We start from the raw sequence: 23971 nt of genomic DNA, 5'->3' as shown, positions 1-23971 counted from the left end.
TCTGTGTTTAATAAACCACAGGTTCTTCCCATACTCAGGTATAAATTGTCACACACTCCTAGGGTCCCTTGTTGAAGAAGGTTGTTACACTCTTTTCTCTGAAGCCTGTTTGTTTATCCATAAACTATCTTCCCACTCTATATGTTTATAATTTCTAAGGTTCTTTAGCTTCTTCCACTCAACAATGCCCTGCTAAATTCTGGAGCCTATTTTAATAAAGCAAGTATGATTACTGGTTCTTCTCAGTAATTCAGGGCAGTCCAATTCAAAAAGCCTACTAGAGGGTTTATAGACATGGATAAGAATTGCACAGGATGAGAAAGAACGGCTGGGTTGCCCATCTGCATTGATGGATAGAGTACCCACAGACTCATCACTGATCCATATGTCAGTATTTATTTGGGAATACAGAGATGAATAAAAGTGCCTTCTTTTAGGGATCAGAGATGTGTTCACAAATATAGTGGGAATGGTGGTTTGGAATACTGGCTGGGCACAGTCACATCTAACTACTCCTAGTAGGGTGTTTGGAGCACTCCCTTGGACATGATGGTAGGTTTGAGATTTCTTGGTATTCTTCATTCCTCACATCCTACAGTTAGGACCTTGGTCACCAAGTCCTATCAAATTTAATCTGACATATCCATTTCCTTTTTTAATAGTAATAATAGCTAACATTTATATAATGTCTACTATGTACCAGGCATTTTGCAAATATTATCTAATTCGATCCTCACAACAACCTGATTGTTGCTGTAGGTACTGTTACCCCTCCAGTTTACCGGAAACTGAGGCAAACAGACTTGCCTAGGACCACAAAGACTAAATTTTTGAAGTTGTACTTGAACTCAGGTCTTTCTGATTTTAGGCTCAGTGCTCTATCCAATTCATAACCCTTGCTTAGATTACTGTAATAGCCTAATTTGCTCCTCTGCCTCCAATCTTCTCCCCCTCTGATCTGTCTACATATTTATAGAGATATCTCACAAACACATACAAATACATACATATAAACACATATATAGTTTCTATCTCTCCATATATAATAAATACATACTCATATATACATATTATATCTGTGTGTATAGCTATATTATGGATCCTATCTCTATCTGCCAGATTAACCCTCCTGGTTGATGTCACTTCCCTGCTAAAAATCTTCAGCAGCTCCTCCTATTGTCTATCCTATAATATTCAAATACTATCTGGTATCCAACCTGATGACCTTTCCAACTTTATTTCCTATTATTGCCTTTTATGTTCTTTATAATCCAGCCAAACTGGTTGGCTCTCTATACCCCAAACACAATGGACCTTCTAGTTCCGGTTCCCTATGCCTAGCATGCCTCTCTTTCCCCCCAGCTTCGACTTGCAATTGTGGCATCCTAGAAAGTCCTCCTGATGAAAAGCCACCTCTTCCACTAAGTTTCCCACTGGTCAATCACCCCCTATGACCTTTCCCCCAGAAGTCACAGAGCATCTTGCTTTGCCCCTCTCTAGTAGTTAAAAAGGCACATGATCCAGTGTCCGCACACGTGCACTCTAGAATGCCCGCGAGCTCCACGAGGGCAAAGGTTATGTGTCCAGACTTTCTCTCTCCGCACAGAAGGGTTTAAGTAAATGCGGGTGGAATCCAGCGAAGGGGCCGCAAGGCTCCGGGACGGCTTTTTGCTTAAGTTTGGGGTTCCCTTGCTTGGGGTTGCCCCTGCTCTGCACGGACTAGGAGGAGGAAGTAGGTGTGAGTGTGCGAAGGGGAAGCGGGGGTGTGGAGACTTGTGTGGAACGAGTGCCTCACACATCCGTGTTTACTCTTCCTTCGCTGCCATTTCTCTCTTTCTCCCTCTAGCCCCCGGTTCTTGCCTCCAGAAGCAACCCTCGGGACCAGCAGCGTTCACATACTTTGCCCTCCCGGGCTTCAGGATGGGTGCTTCCCTCCTCCCGCGGCTGCGCAGAACACGCTAGCTCACGAGACGAGGCATGAAGGATCCCCGCAGACCGCCTGGCGCGCCCCGCCCCAACCTCACGCGCGGCCTCAGAGGCGCGCGCCCGGGCGCCCTTCCCCCCTCGCGCGTACCCGGACCCCCCCCTCCAGGTTGCCATGTGAGGGGTCCCTCCATCCAATGGAGGTTCGCGGCAGGCCGGCTCGCCCCGCCCCTCTCCCCTCCGCCTCCTGTGGCAGTTTGAAGTGACTAATTTCTGTCATATGACTGTGACACCAATGGGGGCGGCGGCCGCTGGGCGGAACTAGATGCTCCGCGGCTGCTCTTGCTGCTCCCCGAAGGGGCCCAGGTCCCCGCAGCCCCCTTCCCTGTATACATCTTGCTACTCGCGGAGCCCCTCGGAAAGGGCCAGTACCCCTCGGCCCCGCCGCCCTGGGCCTGACGCGGCAGGACCTGACCCGGCCAAGATGCCCCCGACCCTCTTCCAGAAGCTGTTCAACAAAAGGAGCGGGCTGGGCTCCCCCGGCCGGGACGCTCGGGACCCCGACTGCGTGTGCAGGTAAGGGCGGCGTCCCCGGCTGCTCGCAGCCTTGCCTGGCCCTTCCCCCCGCGTGTCCTCCCCTTCCCGGCGTGGGGAATGCAAAGTTGGACACCCGTGACTGTCCCGCCTCTGGCCCGCTGCCGCCTCCTTCCCGGAGCCGGAACTTGGGCGGCCCGGGTCGGTAGCTTTGTCCCCGCGGGGCTCGAGGCTGAGGGGGTTCCCCCCTCCCCCTTTCAGCTTCTGGCATTCGCTGAGTGGGGTTGGCCGGGTGGGTGGCCGGGAGGGAGGATGCTCTGCCCGCGGGTCAGACCTCTAGCCCCACCCCCACCTCCACCCCCACTGCCCAGTCACCAAACGTTTGTTTAGGTCCCCCACCCCCTTCACGAGGTGCCTGCAATGGCTGAGGTACCCGGGCAGTTGGTATTTTCATCACCTTCCTGTTTGCAAAAAAGTTGAGTGATTGCCGAAGCAGAAGGAGTCTTGCAGTTACTTCTTCCAACAAGCCCTGCTTCCTTTGAACCTGCCTGTTTACATCGATATTCCCTTTTCTGGGTGAAGGAAGTTCTGTCCCCTCCTCTCTCCCCCTTCTCATGCTTGGTAACTGGTGTGCTTCCCACTTGAGATACCGTTTAAGATTTGGGGCAAATTTTAATAAAATTGAGGAGGGGGGGGCGGTCAAAGAAGAAGGGGGGAGGGGGGAGATGGAGCCCGGACACTGTTCTCCCAGCTTTCTTGGAAATTGAAATTGCAAGTGTGTTATTTGACTGAGCGACCTTAACGTTATAGAAGGAGAATTGTAAAATGCATAAGCTGCCAATAGCAGTCTAAGGTTACTACCGATTCTGTCATGATCTAACCACAACAGAATTGAATTCGGTATGCCAGACACAATACTGTTAGTAAGAAGAACTTCTGCGTAGAATTCACTGATTAAGAAGTTCTGTAAAACTCGATGAGATAGAATTATAACTTGTCAAATAGCCCATTAAAAAAATAAAACAAAACAACTTTGGATTAGTTAGTACCAGTTTAGGAAGGGGGGGAAGTGCCGAAGGGGGAAGAGAACAAATACTTACTAAGCACCTAGTTCGCGTTATGTGCTTTACAAATATTACCTCTTTTGGAAATGAAATGCTTCCCTCCTCAGCAAAAAAGAAAAGATAATTTTATAGCTATTATATTTCATAATATGAATAGCTAGCATTTGTGTAGCATTTTAAGAAAAAAATTGAGTTCTGAACATCTTGAAAGTATGTAGCAAAAACATACAAATTTCCTGTCATTAATGTTTTTCCATTTGCCATCAAATCTCCTGCCATATTCATATTGATTCTTAAAAGTTTCTATAGTGCCTTCCCTTTAAAATAGAACAAAAAGTATTAAAAAAAAAACCCACCTTTACATTTGCAACAGCCATTGACATAAAATTGGAAATGGGAAGGAAACTAAAAAATAATTGGAATGTGAAATTTGAGACATATTAAGATCAGACAGCAAGGTAGATGCTAAAAAGTCATATGTATACCTGGAAAACAGAAAACACCAGCATAGTACATAGCAACACCTAATAAATAGCTATTTAATTTATTTGTTTTTTGTTTGTTTGTTTGTTTTGTGAGGCAATGAGGGTTAAGTGACTTGCCCAGGGTCACACAGCCAGTAAGTGTCAAGTGTCTAAGGCCGGATTTGAACTCAGGTCCTCCTGATTCCAGGACCGGTGTTCTATCCACTGCACCACCTAGCTGCCCCCCTAAATAGCTATTTAATTTAATTAATAATGTTCGATTCAGATTTTTATTTAGGACCTATTACTCAAAGAAGTTCTTTGTGGCTGCTAAGAAATATTTTCCCTCATTTTCCTCCAAGAATTCATTTTTTGGTGTAATTTGAATTTTTTTATTATATTGAAATTTTTAAAAGCATGGGCTTCGTCAAAGTTAAAAGCTCACATGTTAACTTTAAACCTAAAGCTATAGCCACTTCATCTCAAGCTCATTTTTCCTGAGTTCTTCCAGGGTTAACCATAAGGACAATTGGAGGTAAGGCAAGACATTTTGTAAAAGTGATAGGAGAGGGGCAGTTAGGTGGCACAAGTGGATAAAGCACCGGCCCTGGATTCAGGAGGACATCAGTTCAAATCCAGCCTCAGACACTTGACACTTACTGGCTGTGTGACCCTGGGCAAGTCACTTAACCCTCATTGCCCTGCCCCCCCCCCAAAAAGTGATAGGAGAAAAGAATCTTGCAAAAGGGGAGCTCCTTTCTGATACCTTTTGTGATTACCCTTATCTAAAATGATTTCTTCCTTTTATGCCATTCCAAATACTGTCTTGTGTGATAGATGTTTCTTTGGGGTTTCTAAAACTACTGCCAAGCCTGGAACAGAGGGCCCCAGTTATTTTTCAAGGGATCTCTTCTTTACCTCTAGATCATGTGTTCACCCACCTGGGAAAATCTTTCCATTACCATTCCAGAAGATTGCTACCAGTTTCTCAAGCATGTTAGACCATGTATAAAAAGTGAACTTTGGTGCACCCATAGGAGAAAAAAATCCTTGATCAGCTTAACCATGACCACAGGACAAAACAGTGCCAGTCAAGTACCTGCCAGAGTCACAGCCCCACCACTAAAAGCCTTAGTAGGATGACGCCTGATTTCAGTGAATAGCACACTGGCAATCTTCCAAACTTAGAGTGTAGTATTTCCTTACCTTTGAGGTATCCTAAGTTCTTAATAAATGCTTGTTGACTGTTGACTAACCTCTGCCTCTTAGAATCTGTAGTTTCCTTCAAAATTTAGTTTAAGCACTACTTTCAGTATGAAGTGTTTCCTTATCTCTCCCAGCTGCTAGTGCCTTCCTCCTCAAAATTACTTTGTATTTATTTTGTGTAAGCTTATATATGTGAATGTGTCTTTCTATAGTAAGCTCCTTAAGAGTGGAACAGTTTCACTTGGGTTTTTGTATCTCTCTCTCCTGGCAGACTTTGGCACTACTAGGCACCTAATAAATGGTTGTTGATTGTTTGGGGTCCCTTATTGGCTATCCTCTTTTTTTTTTTTTAAAGAAATCTCTCTACTAGCCCTTTACTGTTGTCTTTTTGTTTCTTTCTCTCCTCATTCTTTCCTTATCACTCTCCCCTCAGATTTTGCTCTGTTTAATATACCTGGAATACTTCTGCTTCTGTACTCTTTTTCCATACCTTGTGATACTACCTACCTACCCTTTAAATCATAAAGTCTTCCCTAATTTTCCTCCTTTCCCCAACTGCTAATGCTCATCTTACTGGATAAAGATCATCTCTATCTCAGTTAAGGTAACGAATCTTTCCCTCCTCAGTCCAAAGTTTGTATCCTTGCCCAGTGACTATACCACAAGTGTCTAGGAACATTCTGGCCACTTTTGTGGAGCTTGAGTTTACTTTTGTAGGGATACTTTGTGTTACCACGTGTTTGATTCTCATGAAGGTTTCAACAGCTACTTTGAGTTACATTTATTAGCTTCCATATTAGAGGTCCAGAAACTAGAACTTGTACAACTTTGTCTTGTGAATGAAACATTACATGTAGGTAAGCGCTCAACAAATATTTGTTAAAAATGAATGAAAGGGGGCAGCTAGGTGGCGCAGTGGATAAAGCGTTGGGCCTGGTTTCTGGAGTACCTGAGTTCAAATCCGGGCTCAGACACTTGACACTTACTAGCCGTGTGACCCTGGGCAAGTCACTTAGTCCCCATTGCCCCGCAAAAAAAAAAAAAGGAATGAAAAAATATTTCTTATTCAGACATCTAATATGTCGTATATCTGCTCAGAAATCTTCAATGGTCTGCTAAATAAACAAACTCCTTGATACCTACTACAGGGCTTGGCACATTACTTGTGTACATAGTAAGTGTTTAATACTACTACATGAATGAACTAAGTGCTTAGTACTACTAAATTAATTCTCAAGTAATAGGTGTGTTTTAAGGTGCCTTAGTAGATAGGAGAAATGTGGGAAATTCAGATGGTATGGTGACAAGGGAAGATAATTTGGGGTCAAGGAGGGCTTTCAGAAGCTCAAATTGAACCATATAGATACCTCTCTGTTCAGTTGTATGCATATAAGGCCAGCTTTTCATCCCAGCTTGCCAGTCAGTTTTATCATAAATACTTGTGGCACCATAAAAAGGCCTTTGTGGAGAGATGTGGAGATTTATGTATGCTCAGGATTGTATGTGTGTGTGTGTGTGTGTGTTTAATGAAATCATTAAAGGGACTAAAAATGGAATTAGAATTGTGAAATTTTTGAGCAGCTAAAGATATAAATATAAGCAGCATTGACATTCAAATGGTGACTTCCTGAACCTTACACTTAGTTCCTTGATCTGGGTAAATATATCTGTCCTTATTGTAGTTGCTTAATCTTTGAATTTAATGTTATAATAAATTGAAGAAAATTTTTCAAAGAAAGATTAAATATGTCTTTAAGAATTTGGAAAATGGAGCAGCTAGGTGGCACAATGGATAGAGCACCGGCCTTGGATTCAGGAGGACCTGAATTCAAATCCGACCTCAGACACTTGACACTTACTAGCTGTGTGACTCTGGGCAACTCATTTAACCCCAATTGCCTCACCAAAAAAAATTGGAAAAGGACTGAGGTGATTTCTATCTTATGATATTTCTTCACTTCTGGAGACTGCCAATTTCCAGAAAAAAATGGGATTTGAGTACAATGTCTCTCTCGTATACATATAAAGGAGCATAAAGAGATTTTAAAATTAAATTATTCAGGGGCAGCTAGGTGGTCCAGTGGATAAAGCATCGGCCCTGGATTTAGGAGGACCTGAGTTCAAATCCAGACTCAGACACTTGACACTAGCTGTGTGGCCCTGGGCAAGTCACTTAACCCCAGTCGCCTCACCAAATAATAATAATAATAATAATTCTTCAGTTTAAGGAAAGAAAAGAGGAAAAATATGCCAAATTTTAGCAAAAAATTGCCTCCCAAAATTGGATATATCAGTTGTCTTTTTGGAAATATTTTTAGTTGTTTCAACTACAAATGGATAGAAAAATTACACATAACAAAAGAAAGTGATGCATTGCTGAAGAAAAAATATATTGACTTTCAGAAGGATGGTATTTATTGACTTTCAAATATTTATTGAACATCCAGTCTAAAATAAACATTCACATTTAGCTTTCAGATACAATCCCTACTCAGAGATTTTGCTATTATAAATGTGACATTAACAGGTTTTCTTAACCTGTGGTTGATAAACTTGTTTTTTAAACTATTTTGATAATTGTACGTCTATATAATTAGTTTCCTTTATATTTCCTATTTTATTTTATTCATTTACAAATAATTATGAGAAGAGTTTCATAGTCTTCACCAGACTACTAAAAGGGATCTATGACATAAAAAGATTAAAAATCCTTGCTTTAAAATAATATGACTGATTCCCTAAGCAAAGTGCTCTCTCATTATTTTATAGTCACACTTTATAAACATCCAAGAATACTTTAGTCTTCTTTAATGTAGGCAAGAGAGAGACCTTTTCAATAGTTTTCATAGATCCCTAACATGTTTAGCTTGTTTCAGGGAATAAAGAAAACAAATTTTAAGTTACATAATTTATAGTGAGAGAAGAGCACCGAGACTCTGTAAAAAGGAGACGTGATATGGTTTTGTTAACTTGAAATGAGTGAGGCACTTGGTAGTATTTAGTAAAAACATTGAATTATAATCTTTGTGTTTGTATCACTGATACCTATTACAATGCCTGATTCATAGTAGACACTTATTTCATACTTTTTGATTAATTGATTTATCGACAAAACATCTGTGCTGTTTTCTGATTGTTGTTTTCCTAACCCATTTCAGTTATCTACATTTTAATCAGAACCAAATACTTTTTGATAACCAATGCTTTCTAATGCCATTTGAGATCTGGAAGTGCTATTATTTTTGCTACTTTTTTTCATTGTTTCCCTTGGGATTCCAGACTTTTTTTTTTCATCCAAATGAATTTTGTTGCTTTTTTGTCTAATTCTAGAAAGTCACCATTTGGTGGTTTGGTATGTCAGGTAATCTGTTAGTTAACTTAGGTAATATTATGTCTACTAAATTTTTACAGCCCAATGATGAGCAACGAATATCCCTCCAGTTATTTAAGTACTCCTTTGTTTATGTAAAGAGTATTTTATTATTTTAGTTAAATATCTTGAGTTTTCCCCCAATAGTTTGTTTTTAATTCCCTGTGCCCCTGCATAAAACCAGTTTCTAGTTCTACTTGTTAGTTAAATTATTTTCTTTCCGTTTTATTCCTCTTTCCTTTGATTTCCAGGATTTCCAGCTTGGTGTTTAATTGGAGATTTTAAATTTGTTCTTTTTTTCTAATTTTTAAAAATTGCATGTCCAATTCATTGATTTTCTCTTTCTCTATTTTATTGATGTGCTCTATCCACTGCGCCACCTAGCTGCCCCTGAACTAGTTCTAATGAAAGTAAGGTTCAACTGTGGCCTGCCTCTGCCCCCTTCCCATCTTTCCCTCCATCGTAATAGTCTTTTGCACCTCTTTATGTAAGATAATTTGCCCCATTCTACCTCTCCCTTTCCTCTTCTCCCAGTGCAATCCTCTTTCTTACCCCTTAATTTTGTTATTGTTTTTTCCGATATCATCCCATCATAGTCAACTTATACTTATGCCTGCTGTCTATGCATACTCATTCTAACTACCCTATTGGTGATAAAGTTCTTAAGAGTTATAAGTAATGGGGTAGCTGGTGGCATAGTGGATAAAGCACTAACTCTGGATTCAGGAGGACCCAAGTTCAAATCTGACCTCAGATACTTGACATATTTACTAGCTGTGTGATCTGTGTGATCCTGGGCAGGTCACTTAACCTTCATTGTTCTGCAAATTAAAAAAAAAATGAAAAAAAAAATGTAAGGGACAGCTAGGTGGCACAGTGGATAGAGCACTGACACTGGAGTCAGGAGAAGCTGAGTTCAAATCTGGCCTCAGACACTTGACGCTTACTAGCTGTGTGACCCTGGGCAAGTCACTTTACCCCAATTGCCTGTGACAGTTGGAGTGATGCCACCTGCTAGAGAGTTACTGTAGGAAAGTTCTGCCATGAGGAGAAGGTGTCTGAGGGCAAGCCATGTGACTTGGAAGGTCAGTTCCTTGGCTTGTGGGTACTGTCGAGCAAAGCTACCAGCCAATTAGCTTGGACCTGTGTGTGCATGTGGATGGGATGTTCCCGGTTTCACAGGAGTTTTGTGGGACGAAGAAGGGGCGAGGCTCGCTTGTTCTCTTTCACCAGAATCTCGGGGGAGTGGAGCAGGAGATGCTGGTTCCCTGAGATAGATAGCTGAATCTAGGCCTCTTTCTCTCTCTCTTCACCAAATTCTTGTGCTCCTTAATAAATGCTTAAGAGTCTAAACTCTTGCTAAAGCTTCTAATTTATTGGCGACCACTCATTAGATTTTTTTAGACAGACTAGCTAGAATTTTAGCCACATTACAAATAGCAACTTTACATGCTCCACTAAAAAAAAACAACAAAGAAATTGTTCTATAAATGACTGTAATGTAAAGACAAAACATTTTGGGGGCAGCTAAGAGGTACAATGGATAAAGCACTGGCCCTAGATTCAGAAGGACCTGAGTTCAAATCCAGCCTCAGACACTTGATACGAACTAGCTGTGTGACCCTGGGCAAGTCACTTAACCCCCATTGCCCTGGAAAAAAAAGAGTTATAAGTATTATCTTTCTGTCCAGCAATATAAAAAAGCTTACCCTTATTTAATCTCTTCTGTTTTCTCTTCCCTGTTTACCTTTTTATGCTTCTCTTGTGTCTTGTATTTGAAAATAATATTTTCTGTTCAACTCTGTTTTTGAAAATTCTCTATTACATTGAATATCCATTTTTTCTCTGGAAGGATTATAGTCAGTTTTTCTGGGTAGCTGATTCTTGGTTGTTATATTAGCTCCTTTGCCTCCTAGAATATCATATTTCAAGCCCTCTGATCCTTTAATATAGAAGCTGCTAAATCCTGTGTAATCCTGACTGTGGTTCCACAATATTTAAATAGTTTCTTTTTGACTGCCTGCAGTATTTTCTCCTTGATCTGCAAGCTCTGGAATTTGGCTGTAATATCCCTGTGATTTTTTTCATTATGGGATCTCTTTTAGGAGGTAATCAATGGATTCCTTCAATTCCTATTTTATCCTCTGTTTCTAAGATATCAGGGCATTTTTCCCTGATAATTTTTTGAAATATGATGTGTAGGTTCTTTTTTTTTTCTTTAAATGGCTTTCAGGTACTCCAATAATTCTTAAATTATCTCTACTGAATCTATTTACTGGGTCAGTTGTTTTTCCAATGAGATAGTTCACATTTTCTATTTTTTTTTATTCTTTTGAATTTGTTTTATTTTTTCTTCATGTCTCCTGGAGTCATTAGCTTCCACTTGACCATTTCCAATTTTTAAGGAATTATTTTCTTCAATGAGCTTTTGTACCATCTTTTCCATTTGGCCAATATACTTTGTAATGAGTTGCTTTCTTCAGGGAATTTTTGTACATATTTTTCTGGGTTTTTTTTGTGCTACCTTAACCAACTGTTGACCCTTTCCCCATGATTTTCTTGTTTCACTCTCTTTTCTTTTTCAGTGATGCTTTCTACCTTTCTTATTTTATTTTTTTAAATCCTTTTTTGAGCTATTCCAGGAGTTCTTTTTGGGCCTGAGACCAATTCACATTTTTCTTTGAGGCTTCACATGTAAATGTTTTGACATTATTGTCCTCTTCTGAGTTTGTGTTTTCATCTTCCCTTTTACCATAGCAACTGTGGTTAGGTTCTTTTTGTTTTTGCTCATTTTTTGAGCCTACTTTGTGACTTCTCACTTCATGTTAAAATTGGACTCTGTTTCTATGGTGTACAGGGCATTGTCCAAAGTTTCTTATGCCTGGGACATGGGACCTTGCTACTTAACCTGCACCAGGGCTGTCAGACCTCCTTGCTGGTCTACACCAGGGCTACAGGGCTTCACCAGGGGCATGGGACCTTGTTGATGACTTACGCAGATGCTACCTGCTTTGGACTGTGTTCCCCGTATATCCTAGTGAGACAGACTTTCTCTGCTAACATTCTAAGTTTCAGGCTGGAAGTGTTTCATCTTGTCTTTTTGTTGGTTCTGATGCTCCAGAATTCATTTTGAGCTTCTATTTTATAGTTGTTTGGAGCTGAATTTGTGAGTGTTCCTGCAAGTTCCTGCCTTACTCTGCCATCTTGTTCCTTTACTATTATTGCAAATATTTTTAGAACCATGTCAAGTAATAGTGGAGAGAGGGGGCATTCCTCATGTACTCCGTGGTTCATCTTATCTGCTGTTCTTGATGTTGCTTAAACTTGAAATTTGTCTCTTTGCCTTTGTACAGTGTGTTCCCTAGGCCTAGAATATACTCCCTGATCACCTGTACCTCTAATAACCCCTAATTTCCTTTGAAACTCAACTCAGATGCTTCCTCTTTAATGAGACCTTTTCTAATTCCATCAGCTACTAATTCTGGTCCTACCCACCCCCACCTTCCCAAACACACTTACCTTGTCAATGTTTTATATATATTGATAGAATGTAAGATCCTTGAGAGCAGGGGCTATTTTGGTTTTTACTTTGCATCACTAGCACTTGCCAGATTGCCTGGCACAGAGCAGGTACTTAGTAAATGATTATTGGTTGATTTGACCCTTATTTTATTTGGGTTTTGGTTATAGATATGTTTTTTTAAATCAACTTTTAAAAGCTTCTTCTATGCCTATTCATTTTCTAAAATTTTTAACAAACAATAATGCTACATTTTGTCAAAGCCTTTTTTTGCATCTATCAGTATAATCATATGGGTTTTAAGATGATTAATTATGGTAATTGTTTCAAAATGATCCTTGTAACCTTGACATAAACTCAACTTGGTCAATTTTGGAGTATTTTTGTTTGTTTGTTTGTTTTGTGGGGCAATGGGGGTTAAGTGACTTGCCCAGGGTCACACAGCCAGTAAGTGTCAAGTGCCATATTTGAACTCAGGAACTCCTGAATCCAGGGCTGGTGCTTTATCCACTGTGCCACCTAGCCGCCCCCTTGGAGTATTTTTAATGACTATTTTTGTATCTTTTCTGTTAACATTACCTTATTTTCTATTTTATCCCTTTCTATTCCTTTCCAGAAAGCTAAAAAAATATATAAAAAAGAATAAAATTGTACAGCAAAGTTAACAAACATATCATTAAGTCTTATACAAAGAAGGGTTGGAAGTGTATTTTCTTCTTTGGGGTCAGGCTTAGTGTGACAGAAGACACTTGTTTTATGTAGGTTGCTTGGCTTATTTGCCACTTATTTAGTATAAAATGCCAAACCTGTAGGAAGTTGACATCAGAACTTTTAGCAGAAATATCACTATTTTACAGTGAATATTTTTCTGACCTAGGTGGCCATTTACTGAGGTGGACTTAGGTTTCCAATTTTTTTGCTAAAAAGAAAGCACTACTATAAATATTTGGGGGCATGTGGAGCCTGTCTTTTCTTCAATACCTCCTTGATTTATAGACTTGTTCTCTGGAACAAAGTGTATGGTCATTTCAGTCACTTTATTTGAATAATTCTAAAGTACCTGCCTTCCATAGCCCTTTTAACAATTGACAGTTTGTCTTCTTTGCCAAGGAACTAGAATTTAAGAGGGTTTCCACATTTGATTAATTGCTGAAAGGCAGCCAGGTGACACAGTAGATAGAACATTGAGCTTGGAGTCAGGAAGACCGGAGTTCAAATGAGGTCTAATTCACTTACTAGCTATATGATGTATATGACCCTGGGTAAGTCATTTAATCTATTTTTAGTTTCCTCATCAGTAAAATATGAATTCTAATAGCACCTATCTCCCAGGGTTGTTTTGAGGATTAAATGAGATTATAATTATAAAGTGCTTACCATAAAACCTGGCACATAGTAAGCACTATGTAAATGTTATTATTTTGATTTTAAAATTGTGGTATATGAATGTAATGTAATATAATACTATTATGCTTTAAGAAATAATGAGGGCATGATAGAGTATCAGCCCTAGAGACAAGAAGACTCTTCTTTCTGAATTTAAATCCAGCCTCAAATATGTGTTAGCTGTATGACTCTGGCAAGTCACTTAACCCTATTTGCCTCAGTTTCCTCATTTGTAAAATGAGCTGGAGAAGGAAATGACAAACTACTCCAGTATCTTTTCCAAGAAAAGTAACTTAGACTCCTTGTGCAATTGGGTACTCCCTAGGGTTATTCTATGATGTTACAAATTACGAAAACTGTACTATTAAAATTATAAGATGCTGAAGCCATCATATTAACTTTTCTTTCAAAATAAAGCATAAAAGAATCATTTTGATTTATTATGCCTTGTTAAGGAAATTCTAAATTCATTAGATTCCAGGAAATGCTTGTGTTTTACTTTAAAATTTATTTGCCTATTGCTAATAACTAATAGTGTGATTTGATCAAATTATTTAAATTCCTTGGATTTCACTTTTCCTGATTTGAGAAATGAAGGTATTGAATTAGATGATCTCTAAAGTATCTTACCATTTCTTTCAGAATTATTTTCTACAATTCTGTAGATACTATATTAAATATATGATAGCCTATTCAGTTGTCTTGTTTAGTTTAGTTGTTTTTTTTGTTTGTTTGTTTTTTGCGGGGCAATGGGGGTTAAGTGACTTGCCCAGGATCACACAACTAGTAAGTGTTAAGTGTCTGAGACCGGATTTGAACTCAGGTACTCCTGAATCCAGGGCCAGTGCTTTATCCACTGCGCCACCTAGCCGCCCCCAGTTGTTTTGTTGAAACATGTTGCATCAATAAATAAATGTGTCTTTATAGGAAGATAAAATTCCTTAGTAAAACTTTTTTATTTTCTTTCAACCACTTCAGTACCTTTGCCAAGAAAATGCCGAATGGGGTCATGAAGAGTCAGATATAACTGAAAGCAATTGAACAATATCAAGGGTAGACCTTATTTTAATTTGAATCTATTCTGTAATTTATCATCAAATGATTGCACATGATGGCTTCAGCATTTTAAAATTTAAATAGAACAGATCTCATGCATCTAAATTTAGTGGATAATCCCCAGGGAATTGCTTGTGACACAAAAAGGTTAGGTAACTTGGCTAGGGTCACGTTTATATAATGATTTAAGGTTTACAAAGTGCTTTCTTCACAATAGTGGAGAAGTTAGATGACAGTAGAGTCAGAACTAGTACTCAAAAGTGAAGTATTCTTTCTCCCAAGACTGATATTCTTTACATTATACCATATTCCTTCATTTGGCAGCATTAGAAATTATGTGATCTGAGTAGCCTAATATCACTTTAGGGTCACTGATCTCAAAAGCAGGTTATCTTTTTCGTTTGTTTATAGTATGGATTTAAAAAAAATTTTTTTTAATTCAATTTTATTTTATTTTCATTTCCAAATTTTCTCCCTCTTCCCTTTCCCCCAGCCATTGAGAAGGCAAGAAAAATAAAACCCATTAACAATGTGTATAGCTATAGAAAGCAAATTTCCTGGTTAGCCAGATTCCTCCCCCCACCCCCACAAAAAAAAAAGAAAGAAAAAGAAAGAAATAGAAGAAAAATTTCTCAGAGAAAGGACCTATTTGTGCAAAAGTATTTATAGTAACTCTTTTTCTGATGGCAAAGAATTGGAAATTGAAGGGATGCCTATCAATTGCAGAATGGCTGAACATGTAGTATATGGTTGTAATGAAATATTAATGTGGTATAAGATATGATTAGCAGGCTGAGAAAAAAAAAAACTTGTTAATACTTATGAACTGATGCAAAGTTAAGTGAGCAGAACCAGAACATTGTATACAGTAACAGCAGTACTGTACAATGATCAATTGTTAATGACTTAGCTATTCTCAACAATACAGTGATCTAAGACAGTTCCAAAGGACTCATGTTTAAAAATGCTATCTACCTCCCCAGAAAAAAAATGATTGAGTCTGTATATAGATCAAAGCATACTATTTTTCATTTTCTGCATTTTATTTTTCATGTTTTTTTCCCTTTAGGTCTGTGTCTTTCACAACATGACCAATGATTAAACATGTATAACCTATATCAAATTGCTTACTGTCTCAGGGAGGGACAGAGAAAATTTGAAACTTAAAATTTTTTCTCTTTTTTGTTTTTTTTGTTTTTAGGAGGGGCAATGAGGTTTAAGTGGTTTGCCCAGGGTCATACAGCTAGTAACTGTTAAGTGTCTGAGGCTGGATTTGAACTCAGTTACTCCTGAATCCAAGGCCAGTGCTTTATCCACTGCGCCACCTAGCTGCCCCCTGAAACTTAAAATTTTTGAAAAATGAATGTTAAAAATTGTCTTTACATGTAACTGGGAAAAATAAAATATTAAAAAAAGAAAATATGCTTCAGTCTGTACTCTGAGTCTGTCCTCCTTCTGGAGGTAGATAGCATGTTTCAATATGAGTCCTCTGGAATTGTGGTTGGTCATGGTGATGATCATAGGTACTAAGTTTTTCAAAGATGATTATCCTTACAATATTGCAGTTACAATATAAATTGTTCATTTGATTTTGCATACTTAATTTTGCATCAGTTCATACAAGCCTCCTCAGGTTTTTCTAAAAGCATGCTTTTCATTTTTTGTAGCACAGTAGTATTCTGTCTCTTTTGTGTACTGTAACCTGTTCAGCCATTCCCCAATTGATGGATATTCCCTCAGTTTCCATTTTTTTCTACTACAAAAAAAAGAACTGCTATAAAATTTTTTGTTCATATGAGTCCTTCTTCTCTTTCATTGATTTCTCTGGGATATAGACCTAGTAGCAGTATCATTGGGTTATAGGGTATATACAATTTAATAGCTTTCCAGAATGGTTGGACTAGTTTACAGCCTCTATCAATAGTGTATTAGTTTACCTATTTTCCCACATCCCCACCAGCATTTGTCATTTTCCTTTTTTGTCATCTTAGCCAATCTGATGAGTAAAACCTCAGAAGTGTTTTAATTTGCATTTCTCTCAATTATTAGTGATTTAGAGCATTTTTTAAATGTGGTTATTGATAGCTTTTATTTCTTCCTCTGAGAACTACCTCAGTTGGGGAATGGCCCTTAATCTTGTAAAATTTGACTCCATTTCCTATATGTTTTAGAAATGAAAACTATATCAGAAAAACTTAGTAGAAAGTTTTTCCCCATTTCCTGCTGTTCTTCTAATTTTAGCTTCATTTGTTTTGTTTGTGCAAAAGGTTGTTTTTTGCTTTTTTTAATTTTGGTGAGGCAATTGCGGTTAAGTGACTTGCCTAGGGTCACACAGCTAGTAAGTGCTAATTGTCTGATGCCAGATTTGAACTCAGGTACTTCTGAATTCAGGGCTGGTGCTTTATCCACTGTGCCACCTAGCTGCCCCTTGTGCAAAAGGTTTTAATTTTATACAATCAAAATTTTATTTCCTGTGAACCTCTTTGACATCATTTGGTCAGGAATTCTTGCCTGTCTATAAATATGACAATTTATTCCATGATCCACTAATTTGATTATATCACCCTTTATGTCTAAATCCATTTTGAGCCTATTTCAGAAGATGTTGTCCAAGCCTAGTTTCTGGCAGAATATTTTGCAGTTTTCCTAACAGTTTCTGTCAAAGAAGGAGTTTTTGCACCAAGATCTGAAATTGTTGGATTTAATCAAACACTACAGTACTGTGCTCATTTGCTTCTGTATATTTTATACCTAATCTGTTACATTATTCACTATTTCTTACTCAGTAACAAATTGTTTTGATGATTACAGCTTTGTAGAATAGTTGGATCTGGCACTGGTAGTCTTCCATCCTTTCCATTTAAAAACAGAATCATAATGTTTTCTGATGTCCATTTCTGAAATCTGTAACTAATCTTATTCTTTTTGTAGTCTAACAAAGGATTTCACCTAATAGTCCACTTGATTGAGATTATCTTGAATCTGTTCTACCATATCTTTTCCTCATAAGGGAAAATCTTAATTTTTTTTCTAATTTTCTGTTAATTATTTTTCTTACAGATCTTTCCTTATTTGTAAGTGTACCAGTAAATGAAGAGTTTATTTCATTAGTGTCGGAATTCCCTCTGCTGCTGCTAATTGGATCAGAGAGGTTAAGTGACTTGCTCATTGTCACATATCAAGTGTCAAAAGCCAAATTTGAGTACAGGTCTTCCTTGACTCTAGGTCCATCATTGTAACCTTCATGTTGCCTTATAATTTTGAAATGTTTAATTAACTAAATTCTGTTAGTCTTCTTTGCTGGATTCTTGTCCTGGTCATGGTATCCCACATGACTCTTTCCTGGGCTGTTTTCTTCTTCTATACTGCTTGATGATTTCATCAGCTGTCATGGATTTAATTATCATTTCTAGGCTGATAATCAAATCTCCCTTTCCTTCCCTAAGCTCTCTGATGACCTCCAATCTTGCATCTCATAGTTGCCTTGATCCAAACATTAATATTTCCAATATTGAATTAATTGTTTTTCCTCCTTGCTCAAATGAATAAAGATTTGTCTGCAGAAACTTCACTAAGTTTTATTGGGGTTTTTCTTGCAAGATGTCTTCTGAAGATCACTCCTTAAACCTAAATAACTCTGGCCCTCATTGATTGGCCAACAATAGGTCCCAGCCCAGGTCTCATTTTGCCATCCTTTGGCCTCTTGATGACTCTAAATAACAATTGTATTTCTTTAGGTCAGAAACCCTAAGGGGCTTTCTCCCTTCCACCACCCCCTTTTTTTCTTTCTTTTTTTTTTGAGTAGGTAAAAGAGGCCTTTCTTTGCATCCCTTATTACCTAGCCTTAAGGTATAGTGTATATAGGATGGTTGTTGTTGGGGTAGCTAGGTGTGCAGTGGATAGGGCCTTGGCCCTGGAGGCAAGAAGATCTGCCTTCACATCTTACCTCAGACACTTACTAGCTGTGTGACCCTGAGCAAGTTACTTACTTAACCCTAATTGCCTTAAACATCTGGGGCCATCTCCATTCATCCTGTTACATATCTTGCCCCTGGACCCAGATGACTCTGGAGGAGAGAGTGAGGTTGGTCACCTTGCATAGCCCTTCCTCACTTAAATCTAATTCAGTGCAAGTCATAATATAACACCATGTCATGGAGTATAAAGGACGAACAACCACCACTGAATGGGTGTTGTCTTAGGCAAACTGAAACCTGTGAAAGGCCCAAGGTCTCTCACTGCATCTGGGGCCATCTCCAGTCATCCTGATAATATATCTTGCCACTGGATCCAAATGGCTCCCGAGGAGAGAGTGAGGTTGGTGACCTTGCACAGCCCTTCCCCACTTAAATCCAATTCATTGCTAGTCATGACATCTGTCATGGTCCTCTTCAAGAATAAAGGACAAACAACAACTACAACCCCTTTCAAACTTCCCAATTACTGTTGAGGGCACCACCATCTTTCCAGTCCCCTAGGCTTCCAACCTAGGTGTCATCTCCAATTCCTCACTATCTCACCCCACCCCACTCACCCATAACCAATCTGTTGCTAAGACCTGTTGTCTTTGCAACATTTCTAAAAAACTACTACTTTCTTTTGATATTGTTACTACCCTCATATAGCATTCATCACCTCATGCTTTGACTAGTGTAGTAGTCTGCTGGTGGATGCCTCGTCTTTCCCCACTCCAATCCAGCCTCCCTCCATTCTGCTTCCAAAGAGATTTACCTAAAGAGCAGGTCTGACCATGTCACTGCTCTGCTCAAACTCTAGTTGCTCCCTTTCATCTCCAAGATTAATTACAAAATCTTTTTTTTGGTGTTGAAAGCTCTTCATATCCTATCCACCACCACCACCTTTTCAGTCTTCTTACACCTTACTTCTTGCCACATACTCTTCACTTTTGCAACATTGACCTCCTGGCTGTTCCATAACAAGGCACTCTCAGCTCTGGGCTCTGGGTATTTTCTCTGACTACTCCTGGAATATTCTCCCTCATTTGTACCTCTGGGTTTCCCTAGCTTCCTTCAAGTCCTAGCTAAAATCCTTTCCCAACCCTTCCAAGTTCTAGTGCCTTCCCTGTCTTGGTTATTTTCTATTTATTTTATCTATAGCTTGTTTGTACATATTTGTTTGCTTTTTTTCTCCCCCACTAAATTGTGAGCACCTTAAGGGCAGAGACTATCTTTTGCCCCTTTTTATATCCCTAGCACTTAGCACAGTACCTGACCCATAGTAGGTGCTTACTAAATGTTTATTGACTGACTTTGGGCACTAGTTAAAGCAAATCAAAGAATCATGTTTATTATTATTATTATTGTTGTTGTTGTTTCATTTTCAGTTGTGTCCAATTCTTTGTTAATCCCATTTGGTGTTTTCTTGGCAAAGATACTGAAGTGGTTTGCCATTTCCTTTTTCAACTCATTTTACAGATGAGGAAATGGAGGCAAATAGGGTGAAGTGGCTTGTTCAGTGTGAAGAAAGGGAATGGTCTCCTCTCAATAAGGATGTAACAGTCACCATTCACATTACACTCCTCCAGACCTGTTTGAGGCCAAAGATCTCAGTCCCCCCTTTCCCCTCCAGCAAACAAGATCACATGGTTCAAGGAGCCCTGAGCTGGTCTCAATAAGGTCCTCTTCTAGACTGTGTCCATATAAGGGAAGATTGAAGAAATGTTCTATATCACCTCCCCCATTGGCTAAGAACCCAAAGAATAATTATGGAAATTAGGGTTAAGAATACTGCCTTCCAGCTAGCTAGTTTTTGCTTGTAGATTGTAACCCTTCAATAATCGACCAGTGATGAAAAAGTGGAGGGTCCATTTGCATTAGGGACTAGGGGTTAAAATGAGACCTTCAAGCCCCCATTCTTTGTACCTACCAGCTGCACACTGGGGTGCCCATTCTCCCAAGAATGAGAATAAATGAGCCTTTGACACATAGCCACCGCTGAGTTCCAGAGAATTATTGAGCAGGGGTCATTTCCCTTTCACCCTGAGTTAAATAGCTAGTGTCTCAGGCTGCATTTGAACTCAGATCTTCCTGACTCTAGGCCCAATACTCTATTCACTGTACCCTTAGCTGCCCATATTGTTATGATAGGTCATGATAGGTGACCAAGAAATCATGAAGAAATGTCCTGGCTTTAACTATTCCAATGTATTTACTTATTTTACCTTTTATGGTATAAGGAGGATTCATTTTTAGATCACATAACATATAGGTTATGTACTTATATAGTAGATATATCATATATAATATATCTGTGAGGAATTTGTGTTTGAAGAAATACATTTTGTTAATTTCTCACTGATTAATTAATGTGTCTAAAACTGATGTGCAGGTATTATAATTCTATAATAATTGTTTTCAGTACTGTTTTGGGCCCTTCTAATCCAGGGCAGCCTTTAGAATTTTCCTTTGAAAATTTTTTTTACATAATGACTGCATTTTAGAAAGTCTTAAGAGTATTCAACAAGTCTGTTTGGAGTTTAGTTCCTGTTTAATTAGATATTCACATAATTTTGGAGTAATTAATAGTGAGGTTGGACTTGCAATAGTATTATCAGAGGACCTAATGTCAGTTCTTACTTATATGACTTTGTGCAAAAAACTTATTAACCAATCAATAACTATTAAATAGCTGCTATGTGCCAGGTCATATGCTAGGTGATGGAGAGACAAAGACAAAAAAAATGGAAGTTATATTCTTTTGAGAGAGCAGAGGTGAGGAAGGAGTCTACTCCAGACATGGGAGACAGCCCTCCAAGAGCAAAGGCATGGATATGGGAGTAGAGTTCTGTGTGCAGGGAACAATAAGAAGACCAATTTGGCTTGATTTTAGTGTGCTTGAAGGGGAATAATGTATATTAAGGTTGGGAAAGTTAATCTTTGGGGCTTAGTTTTCTCATCTGTAAAATGAGTTGAACTAAATGATTTATAAAATCTCTTCCAGCTCTGAATCTATGATCCTGAAACATTTCCTATTTTCATCCTCATCTTGGTAGTGAGGACATTGCCTTGAAAATATTTTTTTTACTTATCAAATTTAATCTTTACCATTATTAAATAGTGTAGTTCAACAATAGCTAAATGTTTGCTGTTCAGTTCTGAGAGCTGAAGATAATGTACTGTGAGCTCCTTTAAGGGCAGAGACTATATTTTGCCTTTTTTTTTATAACTAGCATTTAGCAGTGCCAACGTTAATTGACTAACTACTGAGACTTTAAAAAAATTTTACTTATTCCATCTTATAAATTTTGCCCTGAATTTCAAAAGCATTGTTGCAGTATTGAGGTGGCAGTGGTCTATTCTGTGCAGGTTAACATGGACTTTATAGCAAAAGTCACTAATTCATTTTTTCCCCTCAAGTCTTTGGCATACCATTTCTTGGAAAACTTATTCTTATGAGTACTTTTGCATATATGGTATTGAAGAACATTGCAGAACAGCATCTTCCCTGAATATTGCATGGTGCCTAGAACTAGTGATGGTAAATGGCAATCGTCTAGATGTTAATTAATATCAGTGGAAGATGATAAAATGACTGTCTTTTCATGTTCTGTGTTTTTAGGATGTTGAATAACTGAAATGATATCAATTATCTGTGTTAAGAAATGTTGCTACAAAGCCTCTGTATAACATTCAACATGTTATAGAGTTGGTGCTTTGAACTTTATAAGGGTAGTGAGTTAACTCCCTAATTAGATGGTTTCCTTAAAACCTTGAGAAAATTTGTAATTAAGAGAAGTTTGTTTATGGCAAGGCAGAGCATTTGAAAATAAAAAGTAGTCTTTTTACTATACTGAAATACTTATGACACTTGTCTGTAAATTTCCAAAAGAACATTATTAGTAAATTACAGTGTACTAAAACAAAACCACTCACAAAGATCAGATATTTATCTAGTATTTTGACACTTTTAAATTACATTTCAGTTGGATTCACATTCAAAATATAGAGAAGGGATAATTTTGTTCAGGATGGCCTTTATCCTATAATTCCAGGTTTTTTTAAGGGATCTCAAAGTATTAATATCAAATCAATATCATAGAGAGAAAAATGTTAGGAGTTGTTTTTTTACATGTAAGCAAGATAAATATATCTATCCCATACATTTTAATAATAGTTGAAATATTCTCGATACAATAGCCTGTTTGAAATATATGTGTGTGCATGTTATTGGAGATGCTTTATCAGTTTAAAGTATTTAGGTATTCACTTCATGTGTTGATAATTTTGTGCAATGCAGTTCAGGCCAAGCCTGATTACTACTTCCTTACTTCAATTTTTGCAATTCAGTAAACACACATTAAGCACCTACTATGTTCCAGTCATTGTGCTAAGTGCTGCTTAATCAATTAATATTTAACTTATCATAATGGGAAATGTTTAAGGGGTGGACTAAACCCCTTAAATATTCGTGTGTAATCTCTGCTTGAGACAATAAACTTCATGAATATCAACAATCATAGACCTTGTTATCTATATCATTATCATCTGCTAGTTAGTTAATAAAAATATGTAAATTCAATTTAGCAACACATTTTCAAGTTCTAGTTTCTCACCTGGCTACAATACTTTGGGATATTCCTGACTTTTCTGCAATGTCCCAGGAATGATTACTGGGAAAACCACATCATCCTGCAGTATCTAATTGGCCTTGGTATCCTACCTCACCACTAAGCTCTGTCCCTCTGATTGGAAGGTGGAGCCACGAACACCGAAACCTCCATTTAAGGAGGGAATTCAAGTAGGGACATCTCTCACCTGACTGCAGTACCGTGGGATATCTTTAACTTCTCCACCATGTTCCCCAGTTGAGTACCTTTCCCCCTTGCATCTCTGCTTTTCAACTTCCTTTTATGTCTTCCCTCATGACATTGTAAGCTCTTTAAAGGCAGGTACTGTCTTTATTTTTTCATATTTGTGTTCCTAGACCTTAACACAGTACTTGGCCTGATGCTTAATAAATGTTTACTCACAGTTGAATAAGCTTATCCTATTTGGTGCTTTAAAAAATTGTTTAATTAGAATTATTCATTCACTTCTTAGCAGTGAGGATAATAATGATGCCACTGATAATAAAGAGGCATTCTTAGCCTAGGGTCCATGAATTTGTGTGTTGGTGTAAACACACACACATATTTGCTAAATATATTGCAGTATAATTTGTTTCCTATATATTCTATTTTATGTATTTATAAACATTATTTTGTGAAGGAATTCATAGGCTTCACTAGACAGCCAAAGGGGCCATGATACAAAAAAGGTTAAATAAGAACCGTTGTCTTAATGTATCTAGATTCTTACAGCTTTCAAAGAGATTTCACATCTGTTATCTCATTTGATCCTCATAAAAATCCTTTGAGGTAGTTATACCAGGACCTTTAAAAGATCAGGGAATTAACTAGTTATTTAAATGTTTGCCTTGTTTTGCATAT

General features: G+C 38.2%; 1 protein-coding gene across 2 annotated transcripts in view; it reads left to right on the top strand.

The window, feature by feature from the left end:
* Window positions 1-2222: 2222 nt before the first annotated feature.
* FNIP1 (folliculin interacting protein 1) overlaps window positions 2223-23971 on the top strand; it is a 149674-nt gene continuing 127925 nt past the window's right edge. For both annotated transcript variants that reach the window (XM_043990174.1, XM_043990173.1), the window contains exon 1: window positions 2223-2499. In XM_043990174.1, coding sequence (XP_043846109.1) covers window positions 2249-2499 — 251 coding nt within the window. In that variant the 5' untranslated portion in view covers window positions 2223-2248. The remainder of the gene's footprint in view (window positions 2500-23971) is intronic.

The sequence above is a fragment of the Dromiciops gliroides genome, chromosome 2 (assembly GCF_019393635.1).
Source record: "Dromiciops gliroides isolate mDroGli1 chromosome 2, mDroGli1.pri, whole genome shotgun sequence".
NCBI lineage: Eukaryota > Metazoa > Chordata > Mammalia > Microbiotheria > Microbiotheriidae > Dromiciops > Dromiciops gliroides.
The sequence above is the reverse complement of the archived record's forward strand: the minus strand, read 5'-3'. Positions and strand labels throughout refer to the sequence as shown.